This window comes from Nematolebias whitei, chromosome 16 (assembly GCF_014905685.2).
Source record: "Nematolebias whitei isolate Nwh7 chromosome 16, NemWhi1, whole genome shotgun sequence".
Classification (NCBI taxonomy): Eukaryota; Metazoa; Chordata; class Actinopteri; order Cyprinodontiformes; family Rivulidae; genus Nematolebias; species Nematolebias whitei.
Window position 1 is genome coordinate 24,021,296 of NC_056513.1, and position 21,742 is coordinate 24,043,037.

Sequence of the window (21,742 nt, forward strand, 5' to 3'; positions counted from 1 at the left end):
GACAGCCAATCATATGAATATGCTGTCTCTCTGGTAACCAAGACAAAAAAAATAATAATTCAAAGCAGCAAAGGCACGAAACAGCTGACCATGACTTTGTAACCAGGCAACATTATCGAAAAACATTTACGTAGTCAGATTCACCTAAATCTAAGTAACGTCCTAATATGTTATATAAGACTGGAAAATTGTGTTAATAAATATCAAGTATGTATCTTTAAATTCAGACAGAAATAGAAGAAACTTTGGATTACTGTTGCACTAATCTGGATTTCCTCTCATAAAATATGTTCCCACAGACATACTTTTTTGTTGAAACAATATTTGGGTTTAGTTAAAAAAGGAATAAAATCAGTTTAAAAGCCGTTTACAAATGACATGTCTCCATTTTTGTCTCCAATACGATGAGATCATTTTAAAATTCTGATTTTTCTTTAGAGTTGAAACTGATCCTCTGATCTTTGTTTCCTCGTTAGGTAAAATAAAATAAATCTAATTGTTGTCTCGTATGAAAAATACTTTTAACCGGTTCAAGCTCAGAACAAAAATTAAGATACAGTCTGGCAGCAAATTTCAAAACAGAAGGCCAGAGCATGCTAAGGTAAAGGCACCCATCCCTTGTAAAAGCGTAAAGACTATCTACCGTATGTTGTTAAGACTATCTCATGCTGCTGTATTCATTTATACCCAACTGCTCACTGCAGACTCATGTTCGGGCTGCTGTTTAATTTACCGGATTATTTTACATTACTAGTGTTTGGCGTATATCTTAGACATTTTAACTTATTGTTTAGCGTTCGTTAGCGTATATCTTAGCGTATATCTTAGATCCTTGTATACCGTTTCTTTTCATACTTTATATTTTTGCTATTTTTAGGTGTAATTGGGACCTTGGGTACTCAATTTCATTCCACCTCATGTACCACGTGATGCGAATAACTGTAAATACTTGAACTTGAAAACGAACCACTGGTCTCATTGTTATAATGAATAATGGGCTTTCTGGCAGCTTTATAAATGTAAAGGAGAGGGAGTGAAAATGCCTACAACTTAAATTGTGTGGACAAAGTGGAAATTACCATTTGCTATTAAACACAACAGAACATTTAGGATAATGAGAAAATTTCAACTCAGTTAACTTAATTTATAAATCTGTATTGGCTCCCATCTTCTGCAAAAACAGTGTTTACATTTCGTCAAACAGTGTCATCATTAATGAAAATATACAGTCAAACACTAGTAAATCAAAGCATCTCCTCCCCTTCTTTCAAACGTTCAGTCCACTTTGTGTTATGAAGAGCAACAGGTGGCCTTTCGTGACAGTCAGCCTATTAATAAATATTTCACGACTAGTCAGGCTACTTAAGAGCATCCTTTTGGAGAAACACTGAAAGCAAAATTACCAGGGAAATTTAGAAAAGTGTATTAAATTCAGGCTTAAGTAAGGTAATACCATCAATACAGCAACTAAAAACTACTTCAGATAACAACAGACTGTATGTCCTAATTACAAAGCAGCATTTTCTTTTTCTCAACTCGCACACAAAACTGCACAGTACGTCATGTGAGGAAGAATAGAAAGACGAACAGGACATCAGTATGAACACAAGTGGAAGTCTAGAAATACATTTGGAGGTCAGTGTTTGCTGCAAAAACAAACCAGCAGACCCTTTGGCTGTTTACTGTCTATTAAGGTGCAAAATAATTTACTCAATCTTAATCAAAAATCTTTCAGCTCTTCAATAAAAAACAACATTTAATTTAAAATGAACCGGGAGAACGAGGGCACAGAGATAAAACCATCATTACTGTATAGTTGATTTTTTTTTTTCTGTTATGTCAACCAATTTATCAACTGCATCAAGATATGGTCGTGCCACTAATGGTTCACAGAGTTGTCCCATAGAGGGATGTACACATATATAGTGTATAGGCAGACCAGTGGTAGTTCAAATATGAGTTAGCCTTGTGGCAGAGACAGATAAAAATCATTTTTATTACAAAGAATGGAAAAACATAGAGGTTGTGTATCTGTGATTTTTTTTTTCTCCTTTGTATTTTCAGCTCAGGAACTAAAAAAGTTGCTAAGCAAACGCTAAAGCGTAAGGTACCGTTGAGCCAGAAGATGTGTCTTAGTGTGTCTTGAGTGAAAAAGCAAGATTATTATCTGTACATTTAAGGGTCGAGCGATTAGTTGATCTATGATGTCACTCGTAAATGCAAAACAAACTGAACAATCACAAATATTAATACACTTAAATATATATATATAAATATAGGAAATATAACATTTTTCTGGTTACAGATTCATAAAGGTGAGAAATTGTTGGTCTACCGTATTTTTTTTAATTATCTTGATTAAGCTGGAACATCTTTAAATATTAAAACAAACAAAATATATATATATAACATTCTCTAGTTGTGACACTAAGACTAAGAAACTAAAAATGTTCACGCAGCATCTATAAGAGGCCAATAAACTTGGAAGAACTTGAGAACATTTATTCACCATTGTCTGGTTTTAGTGTGTTTCTATTTGCATGGTGAACGTTAAAACGCTTTATAGTAAGATGCTTTGCTCATTTTGCACGTCCACTTCCACTTGTTAGCAGCGAACCATTTTGTAGCAGAACGACGGTCTCGTGGGTAACTTGCCTACAACAAGGGCTTTTGCGTAGGACATTTGACGACTCTTCTTTCAAGTTTGTAAGACGATATGGAACACAACCAAAATACAGCCACAGCTACTGAGGAAGCTCAAATTAAAGTGAGTACAATAATGTGTAGTACAGTAACTTGGTAAATGCACGACTTGAACATCCACGTGGAACTGCAGCAGAACTGTCAAGGAAATAATGTGTCTGACTACAAAATGGCATCAATTCAAACTGCACCTTCTAATGACCAAACTCTCGGGCCCTGATGAAGGCTGAAGTCTGACAACTATGTTGATAAGTGATTGTGATATTAAACTAATTAAATAATAAATGTTAACGCTATGATGACAAAAATGCTATTTATGTCTGAGGGAAGGAACTTCAAGCCTGTGAGTGTGAATTTACTGACTAAAACCCCCAGACAAAATCCACAACATACTGTCCCGAGTGTTTTCAAAGATCCTGTAGAAAAGGAACGCTGCACTTGTGAGAATAAAGCTCGTCGTCAGGCTAGTTGTGCGTGAAGCATTCACACTATTGTGATCCATTTTTCTTACGTACGTTTGTCAGCGCAATTCTTGTCCCACAGTTTTAAAGCTATTCAACAAATCGTAAATCAAAACATTCAGCTCTTTCAGGACAATCCTGCTATGACTTTTGGTATTGGTGCAACTTTAGCTTTTTGAAACATTTAGCTTTTTTCTGCCATTTTTTTTCTAATATGAAATGAATTTAGCTCATTTTACATTCTTCATATATTTACTTCTTTAGATGTGTTTACAACCTTTTACTGCTCCATTAAAATTTTGTTCTGGTTCAACTTCTTTTAGCTTCCTTGTGCAAATGTAAACTTTTTTCAGTTACTTTCAGTTAATTTCAGCTGTTTGCTTTTTTCAGCTGTTTTGTGATCCTTTCAGATTCTTTCTGTTAACTACAACATTTTTGTGCTTCTTCTAACATATTTCTGCTAATTTCAGCTTGTTATGCCCTTTTTAACTTCAAGTTTCAGTTTTTTCAACTATTTCAGCTACCCGTATTTAGCTGTTTTATGCTAGTTTAAGCTTTTTCAGCAAATTCCATATTTTTGCACTAATTTAAACATTTTTCAGCCCAATTCAGGAAAAATGTGTTCTCTCCACTTCCTCCTTGTAATTTCAGCTTCTTTCTGCCATTTTAGCTACTTTTCAGCTGTTTTGCTAATTTCAACTTTTTTCCAGATATTTTCTACTTTTTGTGCTCATTTCTGCTTCTTTCAGTCTATATGGGCAATTGTGTTCTTTCTGCCTTCTTTTGCTAATTTAAGCTCGTCTACCTTTTCAGCTACCTTTTTCAAAAATGTTTAACCAATTTCAACTGTTTTCAGATAAATTAAAGTTTTTCTTGAGAATTCCTGCTACTTTCTGCTGGGTGTTCTCTGTTTGCATGTGTTACAAAAAGCTGCTTCTGAGATTTCAACAGGAGGTTGGCTTGAAACACAGCAATGAGCTACCTATGGGACAGAACTGGTTGACAGGCCGCAGACTGGTGAAGTCCTCTGGATGGGGGATGAAACGTTTCTTCACTTAAAGAAACAGGTCCAGATGACATGATTTAACCATTTTTGTTGTTATCTACCTGGATGATTGAGCTTACAAAACTTTTTTACTTTCAACCTAATTAACGTCTTTCTGCTAATTTCAGCTTGTTAAGCTCCTTTCAGCTTTTTCAGCTAGTTTCAGCTTTTTCTGCTATTTCAGCTACTATTTAGCTGTTTTTATGCAAATGTTAGCTTTTTCAGCTAATTCCACATCTTTTGAGCTCCTTTCAGCTCTTTCTACTTCCTTCTTTACTTCCTTCAGCTACTTTTTATATGTGGTTTTTTTTTGCTGATTTTAGCAGTTTTAGCTGATTTCCTAATTTTTGTGCTCATTTCTGCTTATTTAAATAAACCTAATTCAGCAAATCTGTGTTCTTTCTGTTTTATTCTGCTAATTTAGGCTCGTTCTTTCATTTAAGCTACAGGGGGCCGAGATGGTGTAGAGGCAGGGCAGCCGGCTTGGGACCCGAAAGTCCCAGGTTCGATCCCCAGTCACTGCACATCACGTGGCGTCTCTGGGCAGCACGTCTCATCCCCAAAATGTCCCCTGGGCGCTTTCAATAGCTGCCCACTGCACCACCTGGTGGTGGATGGGTTAAATGCAGAGACTAATTTCGCCATTGTATGGAAACATACAGTGCTGACATTGTGATGACATTATTATTATTATTTCAGCACATTTTCAAGCTAATTTCAGCTGTTTTTCAGCAAACGCTTTTACAATAAGCATTCACACTGCATCTTCGCAGGAAATGCAATTTCTTTAGTTATTGTTGAAAGTCTTATTGTGAAGGTCTGCAGCCTAAGAGACACACAAATGCAGTAGCTACAAAACATCTTTATAAGGTGCATTTATTATAATTTAAAAAAAGCCCTCAAGAAGCCATTTTACCCAGAAACTAATTTAATAAGAGCCGTCTACATTAAATCCTAATAAAACAATGAATAATAATAAATATAACTTTGGTTCCTGCTCCATCATATTTAATCCATTAGTAAGATGTCCTTTCCTTGATTTTTACTAAATGAATGAAAGAAAAAGTGATGAATAAAAGAGTCAAACCACTTGGGCAGTTGGGAATATATGCATGTCCTGGTGAGAAGCATTAACATCTGTAACTACAGCCAATAGGTTAATGCAACTCAGTGAATATTTGGCTGCTGTTGATGCTCAGAATGCATGCCTTAATAAAAAAGATCAAATTCTTTACATTTCTTATTTTCAACAGCAACAGATTAACAAATGTTTTCTCTAAAAACAAAAACTGGTTGGAAGAAAATCTAAAATATTGCACAATCACAACCCAAGACTTGCTGGAGTTGAAACGATAAAAGACAACCTCTGACAAAACAATGATTGACTCAGACATATCTAATCCAGTTTATTGATTACAATATGTGCGTTCATGAGTGCTTGTATGATTTGTAAACTAACAGACTGCGCATGATGCACACCGAGAAATCAATATCACAGGGGGCTCTAGTCAAGTACTGCAAAGTGGAAAGAAGCACAAAATACACACAAAGCAGTCACATGACATTTGTTGGTCCATTGGGAGAAGTAAATGGCGAAATCAAAATTGTACACTTTGTTCTGGCCTTCAAAATAAATCTCCTCCCATGTTTCCAAAGTTTTAAAGTAAGCTGCTGAATTTCTAGTGCTTGTGTTTGTATGCTTGTTTTGTTCTTTTTGTTGTTGTTGTTCGTTACCTTGGTTAACAACAGCACTCGTCTCTGGAGTCGACGGACGAGACAATCCTGGGCCTCTCTCTTTTTCTGCTCCTCCAGAGTCTTGCCGCTCTGCTGGGTCAGTTCTGCACCAAGTTCCGACTGCAAACGCTCCAGACTCCTCAGACTGACCGACCACAAGAAATGAACATGCAGGAAATAATTGTAAGTGTAAAAAAAAAAAAAAACCCAGAGTAATAAAAAATGGAAGAACGATAAGGGATGAATGTTCAGGCGATTTTAAAAAAGCAATTTAATGTCAGTTTATAATAATAATCCCTAACAGACTCCTTACCTTTCTGACATCAAATAAATTCTAGACAAAGGTCCAAGGACCATTTGTAAAAATGATTTGCGGCACGTCCGATCAATAGGACAATAATTATATAGAAGGGCAATAATTGCACCCAAAGGTTCCTTGGCTCCACCTTTCCACATTCATCCCTTCACATTTTGAGGTTTCTAATAATTCATGAGCTCAAACCAGGCAGCAGAAGAAAAATGCTCGCTAACCAACAGAAGCTTTCTTAGCTGGACTCGACTGCAGCAAGAATACATCAGAGGATGCAGACAGTCCTCCCTGCAGACCCAACCTCTGTCTAAACAGGACGAGTTTAATTAGCGAATTCCTCGTCTCACTCACACACACACACACCAATGGTTACTGTCAGGAGTGCTATCAGAGTCAGGACCAGTTTAATTAACTTTGTGACAATTAACGACTTCTAAGAGATATGCTCTAATAGATACATGAGGGAGAGAGACATGCGAGGCGAGCAGAATGAGAGGAATAAGTCTGACAGTGAAGAGAGGGATTTTATGTGCGAGTCAGACTGTGTGTGTTACCGGCTGCTGAGTGCATAGTTCTGCTCTTTCAGAGCAATTTCTCTCTGCTGGATCTGAATCACCTCCCTGGACAGATCCTCTGGTTTCCTGCAGACAGACACAACGAAGGGCTGGTTAACACACACGCGTGCACGAACCAACGCGATGAAAAATCAATAAGGCTTAGGAAGCAGAAAAGACGGAGTAAATAAGAACAACACCGTTTCCATATTTTCTGGAAAAGAAGCTGAGACAAACAGCAGAAGTACAAATGAGGAGAGCAGGGGTTAAACACTGGTCTTTATTCTATAACACATACTCAGTGGGATGAACAGAAGTACTCTAAAGTATGTAAAGTGTGAGTGTGCACACTTACATGTATATACATATATTTACAACTAAGAACATATTTTGATGCATTCGATCATTCTAATTTTTACAACTGGAGCAGTGTTGGAATTAAAAGCAGGAGCAAAAAAGTATTTTTTATTTCCCGAATGAGTGGTTTGTCATCTTTAACAGCTTCTGCTACACTTGGGAGTTCTCCAAAGGTTCATTCTGGGTCTATTAATTTCCCCCACCTTTACATGCTCCTGTTCAGTTTTATCGTTATGAAATATGAAATGTTATTCCACTGCTCTGCTGATAATTCACAGATCTATCTTCCCCTCAAAGTGAAAGCTGCAGTTCCTTTGAAGGCTTTATCAGATTATGCCGAGAACTCAAAATCATGGACGGTTCTCAGCTTTTTCAAACCTAATGAACAAGAACAAAATCAGACATAGTACTTTTTGGACCTCCTGACTTTCACGGATGCCTCAATAACGATTTAAGCTTCTGCAATCTTACATAAAATACCCACATTTTTGATACCATACTTTTTTTGGAGCTAGTTTCTTCCATTTAATTAATTGCATTTGCAACGTTAAAACGTTTATTTTAAATAAGTACAGTAGTCCCTCGCTACGTCGCGGTTCGACGTTCACGGACTCATTCTCACGATTTTTCAAAGTAAAAGACACGAGAAAAAGAAAAAAATTGTGCACGACACGATTGTCAGCTTTAATATTACTCACGTGATTGGGACAGTACTGGATACTGTACAGTAAAAAGTTAACGAAAAATAAAATACTTCAGACAGGCGACGCCGTTTTGCAGTTTTCTCTCAATAAGCCTACGCTGTATCTCCGCCCGTAACGACTACATTTCCCAGAAGCGCCATTGCCTTCTGCTGGAAGACTAGAGGGAAAGTTTTGATAGGATTGGAAAAGTTTGGTCCTTAACCATACAGTAATTTCAGCGCCCAGAGGATGCAGAGCCACATGAGACCCACCGGGAACCGAAGCAGAACCAGACCTCTAGACTCATCAGTCAATCTGAGAGCTGCTTGCCGGCCCACGAGGACTTCTGAGTGGAGAGGCACCGCCATACATTCGGCGTTCTCTCCGGAGCACATCAGACTCAACTGGCCTACTGTCGGGTCCCGTGCTGGCCATCCGAAGGTCTGGCTCCCTCCAAAATGCGTTTCAGTGCTCAAAGGCTGCACAGAACCAGACCAGAAATGAAGCAGAACAGGCAGGGTAGGTCCGCCGAACCGGAAAGTGACTCAATTAAAAACTTTAAGTTGAGTGAATAAGCATTATCAAGTTATGTTGAGTAATAAACTTGCTATACCAACTTTGGCTTTAGTTTAGTTGATTTAAATTTATTAGTTGACTGAAAAGTTTGGGGATGTTGTTTCAACTCAGAAATCCGTCATTTCTGCTTTGCGGATTTTCACTTATCGCCGGGGTGGGGGGGGGTGGGGGTGTGTGTCCAGAATGTAACCCTCATGATAAGCGAGGGACTACTAATAATTCATGCCTTCATTTTGTTCAGCCAGGACAACTAAAATTTTGGGTATCAACCAGTTGCTGCAGTCTAATTTGCGACATGTTTGTGACTTTTGCGTTGAGCTTCCAACTTGGCGGTCTTCCAAGATGCGTACCGGTAATAAAAAGAGCAAATGTATCGAGGAAAAAGATGAACGATCAATTTTAACTTTAGCCGAGTAAAAACCAGCCTGTCAGTTTAATACCACTTCTATTACGTAATTGTAACTAGCTCGGGTTTTAGGTACAAAAAAAATTAAGTAAAATGCACATTTCTCAATCATACAATAGCTGTAATATTATGTAACAGCGGATGTTTTTATACACGTCTCTAAGCACAGAGAGATTGAAACTTTTCCTGAGTTTACTTTCCTACTTTAATTTTTCACTTTACAAGACAATCCACTCTGCTGACATGGTGAAATCACAGTTTGGTTACAGACCAAGTCCCTATTGGGGGAGAAGTGAATAACTACAAGATGTTTCAAGAGTAAATAAACTGTCAGAGGATGGCGATCGGCATTGAGGCTAGTTTAAAACTGTCCCTTTAGTAAAATAAACACGGTTTATTTTACAGTGCGGGTTATGTCTTGTGAGCTGCTTTTTATAAAACATTTAACAACCAAGACAAACTGTGTTTCCCACAGTTCATGTTTTTTCTGATATACAAAGATGTTTTTCCCTAAACTAAAGCTTAAGGCAAATTTTGGGAAAACCTCATGTTACATACAAATTTTATGTTTCCTAAATTATTCATTTACCCAGCACACCAGATAAAAGTCTGTACTGAATAGAAGAGTAGAAAAGTGTTCTTTACACAATTATTAAAATAAAAATTTAGGGAAGAGAGTTGAGTTTTGTAATATGTTTAATTCTATGGATTCTGTTGACACAAGACTTACATACTACGAGTACAACAATAAAAATGTTGCTACTTATGATGCTCAATGTTGTTCCAGTAATGAAATGTTAAAAAAAAAAAAAACATTCATGATGCATGAAGATCAAGTTTGTACTGTAAAAGCACCTGTACATACAGCACACACAAACATAAACACTCATAATACAGTAGTCCCTCACCTATCGTGGGGGGGTTACGTTCCAGACACCCCCGCGATAGGTGAAAATCTGCAAAGCAGGGATTTATATTTATTTTAGTATTTATATATTGTTCATAAGCTTTATAAACCCTTCACACACTTTTGCAATGTTCTTAATGTTCTCAACTCTAAACGCTCTAAAAGAGCACAGCGAAAGAGAGCAGACAGACTGATGCTAGTTACTGAGCCAATCCCTGGGGCGGACTGACCATCAGGAGCACTGGGAAATTTCCCGGTGGCCTGGCCTGCTCAGTGATCGCCGAGGAACTGGACTAACTGGACTAGAGTTGCATTCGGGTCCAAAAAATCCGACCTGACCCGGCTCCAGCCTATAGCCATCATTTCCGAACCCCACTCCACTCGATTAATTAACAGTACCGTATTTTCCAGCATATAAGTCACAATTTTTGCATAGATTTGTCAGTCCTGCAACTTATACACCGAAGGGACTTATATAATTTTTTTTCCCATATTCTTAACGCAATTTTTGACTGACGCTTTAAATTTTGAAGAACTGCAACAGCGAGTCCTTCCGTGCGTGCTCGCTTCACTCAGCTGGTGCAAGCAGAGGAACGCTGGAGAGCTTGTGGCTCCAGCTACGATGGACGGACGGATGGCGCCACACTGCCAAGGAGAAATGAAGCTGTTTTGACCATTAAATGAACGCATAATAAACGCGACAGGCCAGCGGTTATACTCCGGAGCGACTTATACGCAAGAAAATACAGTAATTACCGGTCTGAACCCGAAAAAGCCCCCACCATTTTAAATTAAGCTTTGACTGCTTATATAGTTATTAACGGTCAGTGGACGCACGCGGCTGAGTAAAAGGGGGCAGAAGATCAGAGCTGAGGGAGTGTTTGTCCTTTCATGGCCATCAAAGCACATTAAATCCCTGCTTCTGCCTGCATTCTGCATTATTCAGACATGGACCCTGCTTTGGACTGATTCAGAGTCAACATTATCTCTTGTATTTTCACTTTACAATTTGTCTTGAGATATTACGTTTTTACTGCGTAATCATCCATTTTCATTACACTTGTCAATTATAAGTAGCAAAACACACGTTTGGTTTGTTTTACTTTAATCAAATTTAAGCATTCTCAAAAAAAACTTTGAGAAATACAATTTGTGGCTGACAAGAGTCTGTACATTGAAATCATGAAGCAACGAGTTTTAAAGCCTGCAAGAGCAGAAATCTGTGTCGATACTCATTTTCACACAGCACTGGTCCTCAGAGAGCAATAAAGATAAACAAACAGCTGACTGAAACACACTTTTCTATGTTTACCAGAAGAAACCTTGACCACAAACAATTTGATCATTTAGTAAACAGCTTAAAGGGGTTTCTAATTGGTAATTTACGCTGGATTAGTATTTCAAGTGAATGGAATCCAGCAGACTTGTGTGATTTGTTTCGTGTTGTTTTAGCTTAAATGAACTGCACTCAGGCAGTAAATAACATGAAGTCTAAACACCTGAATTTGAAATGAGTTTCAAATGGTGTGTGTGTGTGTGGGGGGGCGGGGGGGGGGCACTTTTGGCCAAACATTCTGGTAGACATCCAAATGCTATAATGTGAACTCATCTCCCAAATTAATTTTTTAGGAGGAAAGGCAAAAACTAAAACTCTGGACTCAATTGGATACAACGAAGCAGCAAAACACAAGAGACGGTGCAGAGCAACGTGCCTCAGCGTTGCCCCTTCATGAGGTCTCATATCAAACCTTCGTCTTTTATTAGATAAACCACTGGTTTCGGTCTGACCAGGGCAAAGCCAGATGAAAAAGCATAAGGCATACCAGATGCTTTCTGTCAAAGCAAATGAAACATGAGGTCTCCAATTCGACTGGTTCCCAGGGCAGACAGGTTTCACTTTATTTTGCACTCCATCGTGTGCCGGCATCTACCTTTCTGCCCAAAAGGAATGTCTAACACCTGTGCTACACATGCTCACTGACAAATGGTAAAAAACAAACACTTGATATAGTGTGTGGATGTGTTCCACCATAGCTGGAGTTAATCATAAAAAATGCAATAAAATACTAAAGATATGCATGTGATGCACATTTGCGATGTTTACAACTTGTCAGATCCTCTTCCAGAGATCATAAGAAAATGTGCATTTGTTCTTCTATTAATAATTTACCTGAATTACAAATCTAACAAATGTACATGCAGATGAAAATAAAGCATGACTGTACACACTGAAGGAACAATGACTGAGGAGTATTTTTACAAAATGACCAAAGCACCATCTAGTGGGTATTTTTTGTATTTCACTAAAAGCAGTTAATAAGAAGGTAAACTTGTGTACCCTCCATACAATCAGGCACATTTTTATACAATGGCTGACCTTATGTTGAGTCCAGTGGATTGTCCAAGGTTTTCCCAGGCCTGCAGCTTCTCAGCCAGCCTCTAAAATAAGATTCAAACATAAAGTTAAAGCCTTACTGATATCAGAACTACAGACCCTTTCCACAAAATTAGAACATCATGGAAAAGTTAACTCCCATAATTCCATTCAAAAAGTTAATCTTTAATAGATGATAGATTCAGGGCCCGCAATTTAAATGATTACAAGTATTTATTTGTTTATTTTACATATTTTGGGCTTCCAGCTCATGAAACCCACGAAAATAGGATTTCAGAATATTAGAATACTGTGAAGAAATCAGCCCACACGGCTTCTCAGTTTTTGCAGAAAAAAGAAAGAAATTAGCATCACAACAAATCAATCAAAATATGGTACTTTCAAAACAACATATCATTCTTCAATACTTGGTTGAGAATCCGCCTCGATGCGACGTGGCATTGAGGCAATCTGCCTGTGGCATTGACTGGGAGTTATGGAAGCCCAGATTTCCTTGATGCTTGCTGTCAGTTCTTCTTTGTTGTTGGGTCTGGTGCCCCTCATTTTCCTCTTGAGAATACCTCATAGATTCTCAACGGGGTTTAGGTCCGGCGAGTTGGCTGGCTGGTCAAGCACTGTGACGTGGGCATCAAACCAGGTTTTGGTGCTTCTGGCGGCATGGGCAGGGGCCAGGTCCTGCTGGAAGAAGAAATCTGCATCTCCATACAGATCCTCAGCAGAAGGAATCATGAAGTTCTCTAACACATTCTGGTAGACTGTTGCAGTGACCTTGGATTTAAGAAAGCAGAGTTTACCAACACCTGGACCCCAAATCATGACTGATTGGATATTTTACACTAGACCTCAACCAGTATGGGCTCTGTTCCTCACCCTTCTTCCTCCAAACCCTTGGACCTTGATTTCCAAATGAAAGACAAACTTTACTTTCATTAGAACAGAGGACAGAGGAACCCGACAGTTGTAGCCCATCTCCCGGATGTGTCTGAATGTGATGGTTTTTGAAGCTGTGACTCTCGCCTCATTCCACTCTTTCTGGATCACTGCCAGATTCTGAAATCTTCTCCGTTTGATAATCCGCTGAAGCACATGGTCATTTCTGTTGCTGGTGCATCTTCTCCTGCCACATTTTGCCCTTCCACTAGACTTTCCATTGATATGCTTGGACACAGCACTCTGTGAACAGCCAGCCTCCTTAGCTATGAACTTTTGTGGCTTACCCATCCTATGGAGGGTATGAATGATGGTCTTCTGGCCAGTTGTTATGTCTGCAGTCTTTCCCATACTGAACCGAACTGAGACAAGAGAACCAAACTGAAGCAATTCATTGACACCTGGGGAAACCTGTGCAGGTGCTTTGAGTTTAGTAGATGATTAGCGTGTCACACTCAGTTTAAAACATTCATGCCCTGCAACATTTGAGCTGATGTCTTCACAGTATTCTAATTTTTTGAAATCCTGTTTTCTTGAGTTTCATGAGTTGGAAGCCCAAATTGTGAAAAATTAAACAAATAAACATTTGAAGTTGTTTAAATTGTGGGCCCTGAATCTATCTTCTATTAAATATTAACTGTTTGAATGGAATTATGGAAGTTAAACAACTTTTCCATGATATTCTAATTTTTGGGAAAGGGTCTGTAAAGACGTAAACAAAGTTGATACGTGTTAAGTAAAAGCAAATACAACCCAACTTCAAAAACAGAGTAAAACAAGACAGCTTTTTAAATGCTGAAACTAAGAAATTAGTTTACGACCAAGAAACAATGGTAAATGTGTGAGGTGCAATGCAGGATCGCAGCAGCCCAAAAGTAAAAATAAAATGTAACTTGCATATTTGTTGCAGTTAATTCACTACAGTTAGTCTCATTATCTGAACAAAAAACGACTAAATAAATCCCACCTATGTATTTGTCTCCATGTATCTTGTTAGATTTCGTATTGATTTTTATTTCCTAGACCTCACTTTTATAGCTTTACAACGCCCTTGACCATAAATATATCTTAAACCTATTAACTTCCAGCCACTAGCATCTGATGATAATGCCCTTCTAACTGCTCCTAGGTCTCATTTGTGATTAAATGAGATCAGATCTTTTCCATTAAAGCCACCAATTTATAAAGTAATTTGCCTACGGAGCTAAGACACGTCAAGTCTCAGTTTACTTCAAACTTTACTGAAAACATTTCCAACGTTTTCTAAAGGATTTAGCTCGCTCTTTTGCAATGGTATTTTTTATAAATACCATAAAATACCTACATCATCTCATTTCTCCTTGTAAGGTACCATTAAGAAAAACATTACCGTGTTTTCCACCGTACACGTCGCACCGCCCTTTAAGTCGCATCAGTCCAAATATGTCTAAAAAAGTGGAAAAATCCATAAATAAGTTGCTTCGTCGTATGTGTCGCATCTATTATGCGTCACCACTGACAACCAGGAAATGTGGGCCTGTGGGCCAAAAATCGATTGGCTGCAAAATGGTGGCTGCGGGGGCATGCACGGGAGAATTTTAACAAGAATTTAACAAGATTACCACTTAAAAACAATTATTTGTTTGCTCGAAATTATAGCAAAGGTGTGTCTCAGTCGAACTTTTCCTTAATAAATGCTCTTTGACGGTCACATCAGCTGTATTTCAAAAAAGCCGATATGCGGAAACATGAACACGCAGAGGGAAACTCGCTGTCCATTTCTTCGAAATATAACAAACTAAACACCTAAAAACTATTTTCTGTTAGCTCGACTATAGTAAAGGTGTGTCTCAGTTGAACTTTTACTTAATAAATGCACTTCAATGGTCAAATTAGCTGCATTTCGCCAGAGCGGCGCAGCGAAATGAAGCTTACAGGACTTATAGGACGAAAAATACGGTATATAAAATTAGTTTTATTATGACTTGTACAGAATTAAAGTGTTTCTAAAGCAGTGCTGCCTGATGGAAGAAAGTCATTACTTATTTAGCCCTAGGCTTTGATATCATATACCATACTTTTATGCCTATAAGTCAGTTATTTTGCATAATTTACATGCCCTGTGACTTAAACACCAAAGTAACTTATTTATGTTTTTTTCCCATATTTATAAACAAATTTTTGGCTGAGATATGACCGTTTACATTTATTCTGACTGAAAATATTGAACACTAACATTTTTAGCTGCTAGATTGCACTCGAGTAGTATGGAATGTCGTCGTGTCATGTAATAGGTAAAAGTGGCTATTAATGACACAATCGGCTCCACAGACTGCCAACTTCGTCCAGCTTGCCTGGAGCAACCGTCAAATTAGCTTAATTTCGCTGCGACGCCCCGGCGAAATGCAGCTAACTGGATCACTGAAGTGCATTTATTTAGTAAAAGTTCAACTGAGACACACCTTTGCTATAAAGTCGAATAAAAAATAATTGCTTTTAGGTGGTTATCTTGTTAAATTTCAAAGAAACGCACAGCGAGTCCTCCCTCTGCACGCTCCCGTGAATCAGCTTTTGAAGTGCAGCTGATTTGACCATCAAAATGCATTTATTAAGGAAAAGTTAGACTTAGACACACCTTTTTATAATTTCGAGAAAACAAATAATTGTTTTTAAGTGTTAATCTTGTTAAATTCTTGTTAAAGTCCTCCCGTGCATGCTTCCGCGGCCGCCATTTGGCAGCCAATCGATTTTTGGCACACCAGACCACATTTCTGGGTTTGGCCCACATTTCCAGGTTGTCAGTGGTGACGTGTAACAAACTCGACGTGTCAGCAGTGGCACATAATAGATGTGACGCATACGGCAAAGTGATGTATTTATGCATTTTTCCACTTTATTAGACATATTTGGACTGCTGCAACTTATCCGGCGGTGCGACGTGTACGGCGGAAATACGGTACAGATTATTTTTTTCACATTCTTCAGATCTTTTTTAAGTTAACGGCAATTTACCTCTTTCTCCAGTTCCATATTGACCAGTTCTTCTTTAGTTTTCTCCATCCTCTCCAATTTCCTCCTTAATCCTTCCACCTCCTCCTTCAACAAGCTGCAATTCTCTCTACCCTCCCTAAATGGAGTCAAGACAAAAAAAAAAAAACACAGATTAGACCTGGCTGTTCTCTGAGGGAAAGTCCGACGTTACGTAGCAACAAGAGTACACCTCCCTGCATACTCCATCCGAAGCAGGGAAATCTGCTCTCGCTGACGTAGTTGTGTGGCAGAAATTGTTATTTTGTTCTCAGAGCAGCTCCCGGGACAAACGTTTTCCTCATAGGAGTATGCGCAAAGTACCGCTGGATTGGTCTGAAGTTTTTGGGCTTGTTTGTTAATGTGAAAAAGCGCTTGAACATTCATTTATACGACTCTTCAAGACACACCAAGATAGTCAAATGGCCAAAAACTCCTAGACGGAGATTGTGCAGACATGAGTGCACACATGCCGTGATGCATCAGGAGCAGGGGGGCTTTCCCAGCTCTGCATCGTGTCTTGTGGACTACGAAAGGTGTGAGCAAATGCAAACGTCACGCAACCACATGGCCACAAGTTGACTGTTAGGCTTCGGACGGAGTCCGCGGTGTCCTTATTTCGCACCAATCTTTCAGAGCGGTAAGAATTACAATAATGCAAATGACAACTAACAAATGTCATAAATAATCACAGGTATTATTTCTCTCATTCAGCTTCTTTTGGTGCACATCAGCCTCATAAAAACTTCTTACTGGTAATTTAACCCTAAAAAGCTAAAATGACTGAGCAAAAAATTACTGGTTCCAACTAGGAATGCGCGATATAAACAGTACACGGTAGAAACTATAGAAATTTAGCCTACGAGAGAGATCTGACTTCTACCGGCTAACCGCAGTAATGCTGTGTCTGAAGTAAAATCAGAGCTGTCAGATTTAATTGTTACTTTTTTTGAGCTGAAAACGGTGCGCAAGTGCCGTTAAAGTCTTTTCTTCGAGAGCTAAGTAGCGAAGCTACAAGCTAACTACAGCCGGCTTGCCGTAGAGTTGCTGTATTCTGATGCATGCGCAAACGCTGTGTTCCGTCGAAAGTTTTTTTTTTCCATCGAAAGTTAAAGTAATCGTTGGTCAGCTTTAGAGAAAGCTGCTCTCTGATCTGTGAAAAGAACGCTGTGTTGTGTGATTTTACTGTGAGACCCTCTGGTCAAAGCCACAGACTCATTTTGTGTCAGCTCTCCTTAAAGCAGAAGGAGGCGCCCACTAGAGGGTTGGAGGGTGAAGTGTTTCAGTGTAAAATGCTGCTCTGTTGCTGTTCATTTCTTAAGTGAGAAGACTGGAAACTGTTAAGAGTTAACTTTTTTTTTTGTTTAAAACATATGGCTAAAACTAAATTTGATATATTTTGCACTACAAGAAAGAAGCCTAATACTTGATTTGTTTATTATTTAAAAACTCTCTGGACCTAGTAGTGGAATTTTCTGAATTCACAATATATGATGGCAAAAGGACACCCTGTGCTTTTTTTAGCAAGTTTTATAACAAAAAGATATCACGATATACATCGTTATCGCCACCCTTCACAATACATATCGTGATATGAATTTTATGCCATATCGCACATTCCTAGTTCCAACCAAGATCTTTAGAAACTAAACTTATGTTTTCATGACATTTCTGTGCATGTAAATACTTTCCCACACCTTATCTATTTCTATGCCTGGGTGAAATCACAGGCAGCAGTGTTGAGACACCAATATAACCCTGAACATTTGGTGTCAAGTTTTGAAAATCCTAAAATAACCATTCTTTTGACAAGTGATACAGAGACAGCACAGAGAAGTAAAAAAAAAAGGAAAGTGTCGTTTCACCTGAGAAAAGTGTTGTCATCCCTGAGACGCTTTACTTCTTTCTCCAGATCAGGAACTCTGGCCACCTCTGACTTCACGCTTTTCACAATAACAATGTCTTGCTCCTGAAGGACCAGACGTCTTTCCAAGTCCTGCCAAAACAAACAGACAATTTAAAAAAAAAAAAAAGACCTTCCGTTTGGCACGTTGAAAAAAAAAATCGGCTTATGTTTTGCTTGAAAATAAATTTATTTACAGAATTTATAAGAACTTGATGTTACTGAAAAATATATGTTAGATATAAAAAATAGAATTCTTCCAAAAAGATTGTTTATATTTGTTGGTTTTGTCGGTCAATGATCGAGAGGAAAACAGATAAAGTTGATATCTGAATGCTCAGACATACATTTATGAATGTAACTGACTTCTCTAATTTTATATTAGGAAAGGTAGATGAAATCAGTAAGAAATCTCCATGTTAAAGCAATATTGCACATTAACAATGATGGAGAAATTCACTATTCAATATTAGACATTATCGGGTTTATTTTACTGATGGTGGGGGGTTTAAATGGTGTATTTCTGCATCCTTAATTGAGAACAAGTTTACTGGAAGTTCATTCTTCTGGTAAAACAGAGAAATTGTCCTAATAAATAAAATCAGTGGCAACTAGACCTTTTTTATTTTCTTAAAGACATTTTACTTCTCATCTAAGGAGCTGTTACAACGTAAGTTTTGTGTGTGCGTGTGTAACGGCAAATTGAGTGTAAATTAGTGTCCGGGTATAGCTACTGCTGTGACTGGATGAAGACACTGAGGAGATGAACAGGGATTGGCTGCCTGACAAGGTGTGCTGCATAAGAGGAGCTGTGTTTATGATGACGTCGGCTTCCACCCACTCTGCTCTCCCGAACCAGCTACAGCTGACCTGCTGGCACTCGTCTGATTAATTACCGTAGCTGTAAATAGTTTTGTGAGGAGTTTGTAGGGGAGAGCTGCCATTTTATTTTAAGATCTTTTCTCCTGTTTTTTTGTTAAAATTGAGGTTAAAGACCTGTGTTTTAGTCAATTTTATTTAATTCAGGTAAGAGAAAAATAGTATTTAGGTGGTTTTGTTTGTTGTTTTGTCCTGAGCTCATCCTGATGGTGGGAAGACTCCCAAAATGACAAAAATATTCACATTTGTAAATAAAATCACTGTTCTATCATATATCCTTTGACTCCATGGCTGCTTGGTGGCTGTGTTTGCCCCAGGTTGTAACAATTGGGGGCTCGTCCGGGATTTGCACTCGGGACCTCTCACACCCCAAGTGAGAATCATACTGCTAGTCTTCTAGGAGCGTTCGCAATTCAGAACAATTCAGTTTTGAATTTGACTAGGACTGAAGTGCCCTGAATGACTGGGAATCACAGCAGATAATTGGGCTCCCAATGCACAAACTCTAAGGTATAATCAAAGAGAAGGCCAAAGCAGAATCAGCTATATGTGCAACATACCTTAATCTTGATCACATGCTGTGAGCAGGAAGACTGAGTGGCTTGGAGACTTTGGCAAAGCTGTGAGACTTCCTGATACTTCCTGATAACAAGCCAATCAAATGTGTAAGTGGTTAGCATTACCTTACAGTATTCAGTAAAGCTCAGTACATTGTAACATTAACTGGCAATCCATGGGTCTGCACCTGCGTTGCAAATCAAGTTGCTCCTGTAGTTCCTGGTTTTCCAGTGTTTGGGCAGAAATTGTCGAGTCTTGGTTTTGAATCTTCAGTCTCAGCTCTCTGATATCATCCTTCAAACAAGAGATGGTCTGGAAACAGATTTATGAGATGAGCCATAGTAAGACAAAAAAAAAAAAATAATAAAATAAAATAACCAGAGGGACAACCAAGTCTGTATCCGTGCATGTGTGTACCTGGTTGGCTGAACTCAATTTAGTATCTCGCTCCTCCAGCTTTTTGTTCACAACCTCCAGGTTCTTGCGGAGAGCCTGGTTTGCCTCCACCTGCTCAGACAAGTTTTTTGTCGCTTCTGCCTCCCTCTCCTCAAACTTCTTAATTCGCCCCAAAAGTTCTTGATTTCGATCCACTTCATGCTAAAACATAAAAAAGTTAACAAGCGGTAGTATATATATGGAGGCTAAGAAATGAAAGAACAGTGAAGAAATCTGAGAATAGTAAACCTAGAAACTCAATATTTAACTGTGCTAAATGAATGTAAATACTGTAAATGTATATGCTCTGTACCTCCAAGTCTCGTGCACTGTCAGAAGCTGCCTTCTCTAGTTCAAAACGGGCTCGTTTGTGACTCAGTTCCATCCGTTTCTTTTCTTGGTCTAATTGTAGGTAGCGGTGCTGAGTGTGAACCCTCTCTGCTGCATCTACCAGCTAAAACAAAGACACATTAGTCAGCGCAGTGGCCAATGTATATCACTTGATGGTAGTGGTAATAATTGCAAAATATTTTTTCTCATACCTCCATGTTGCGTTTGTATTGACTTTGCAGGAACCCACTCCCCGCCGAGTGCTCCGACAGCCGCTGTGGATGTTCGGGGCGACTGATAAAGGTGTTAAATGACTTTAAAGTTGTTAACACGGTGATGTCATCTTCTAAATCCATTTCAAGGGGCTACTGGCGTTACTGTAACAAGAGGTTCAACACATAAACAAGAGTATAGTGATGCAAGATGAAAAATAGATACAGTGCCTCAACTACAGTAAATCATACATGAGGACTGCTTGAATAATTGCATCACTATTAGCAGCTAAATGCATTTAATGTTTAAAAAGCACTGATTTGGTCAGTTTCATGGATTAACTAACATAAATGGAAATACTGCATTATTTATTGATACATTTCTGACATTAATTTATTTTCTAATTGTTTTGTTCCACTAATAATGGATTTTAAGTAAGATATCAACATCTTTTTTAAGATGTCTTGGATCGACCACTAACCTGGCAACATAAATGATGTGTTAAAAAAAAAACCTTTTACTTTATAAGTTATTAATATCATGTGCAACACTCAAATCTTAAACATGCCAGTGAGTAAAATCAACATTTTAAAAACGGCTTTTAGATAAAGCAGTCATTCGTAGAGGCATTAAATAAAGTCAATAGTAAAAAATATCAGAAAATGCAAATAAATAACATTCATTCAACCAACATACTTCAAGTCTGTTATGGTAGCTTGCCTTCATATAATTTGGCTCAAGAAAAACTGAACATGTTAATAGAAGCTAAATAATAAATTGCCATGCGTGAGAAAAGTGTCATTTGCTTCTTACTTAACAGTTTAAACAGAAAAATAGTTAGCAAGCAGCTAAATTAACAGCTAGTTGTGTGGGTTTTGCCGTTGTTCACTAGCGTTGAATTTAGTTAACCGATGTTTTGGTCTGTGGATTACAAACTAAAAAAGTCGCATTTGGCGTTTTGGACAGATATTCAAAACATTAAACAAGTCAGAAACATAAAATATCCACCAAAGCACTTCGCCTAACTCCATACCTCAGAAAATGCTGTTTACAAACAAAAGTTTGTTGCAGACAAGTTATATCCACTGCTAGCTTCTTAGCTAGTAGCTGCTCGTGCTCGCGAGTTGCGAATCCCTCCAGTTTTACTAGAATGAGATGAGATCAGCGTAATATCGCGAGATTTCATACATAGCGATTCTTTTTCTTCTTCCCCGACGAAATACATGAAACATGAAGATATGTGAAATAAAATCGAATATATGGCATTTAAATTAGCACATATATGGCTGTAAATGTGATTGTAGTTTTTATACAATTTATTTGTATTAATTTTATTTTATTAGTTCAACACATGCAC

General features: G+C 38.2%; 1 protein-coding gene across 1 annotated transcript in view; it reads right to left on the reverse strand.

The window, feature by feature from the left end:
- Positions 1-21,500, reverse strand: part of mad1l1 (mitotic arrest deficient 1 like 1) — a 94,137-nt gene extending 72,637 nt beyond the window's left edge. The window contains exons 1-11 of the mRNA XM_037689806.1: positions 21,419-21,500; positions 20,385-20,549; positions 20,156-20,296; positions 19,825-20,004; positions 19,595-19,719; positions 19,410-19,491; positions 17,933-18,063; positions 16,053-16,167; positions 12,114-12,175; positions 6,808-6,894; positions 5,944-6,088 (exon numbers count right to left, since the gene is read on the reverse strand). Coding sequence (XP_037545734.1) covers positions 5,944-6,088; positions 6,808-6,894; positions 12,114-12,175; positions 16,053-16,167; positions 17,933-18,063; positions 19,410-19,491; positions 19,595-19,719; positions 19,825-20,004; positions 20,156-20,296; positions 20,385-20,528 — 1,212 coding nt within the window. The 5' untranslated portion in view covers positions 20,529-20,549; positions 21,419-21,500. The remainder of the gene's footprint in view (positions 1-5,943; positions 6,089-6,807; positions 6,895-12,113; positions 12,176-16,052; positions 16,168-17,932; positions 18,064-19,409; positions 19,492-19,594; positions 19,720-19,824; positions 20,005-20,155; positions 20,297-20,384; positions 20,550-21,418) is intronic.
- Between the last annotated feature and the right edge of the window lie 242 nt (positions 21,501-21,742).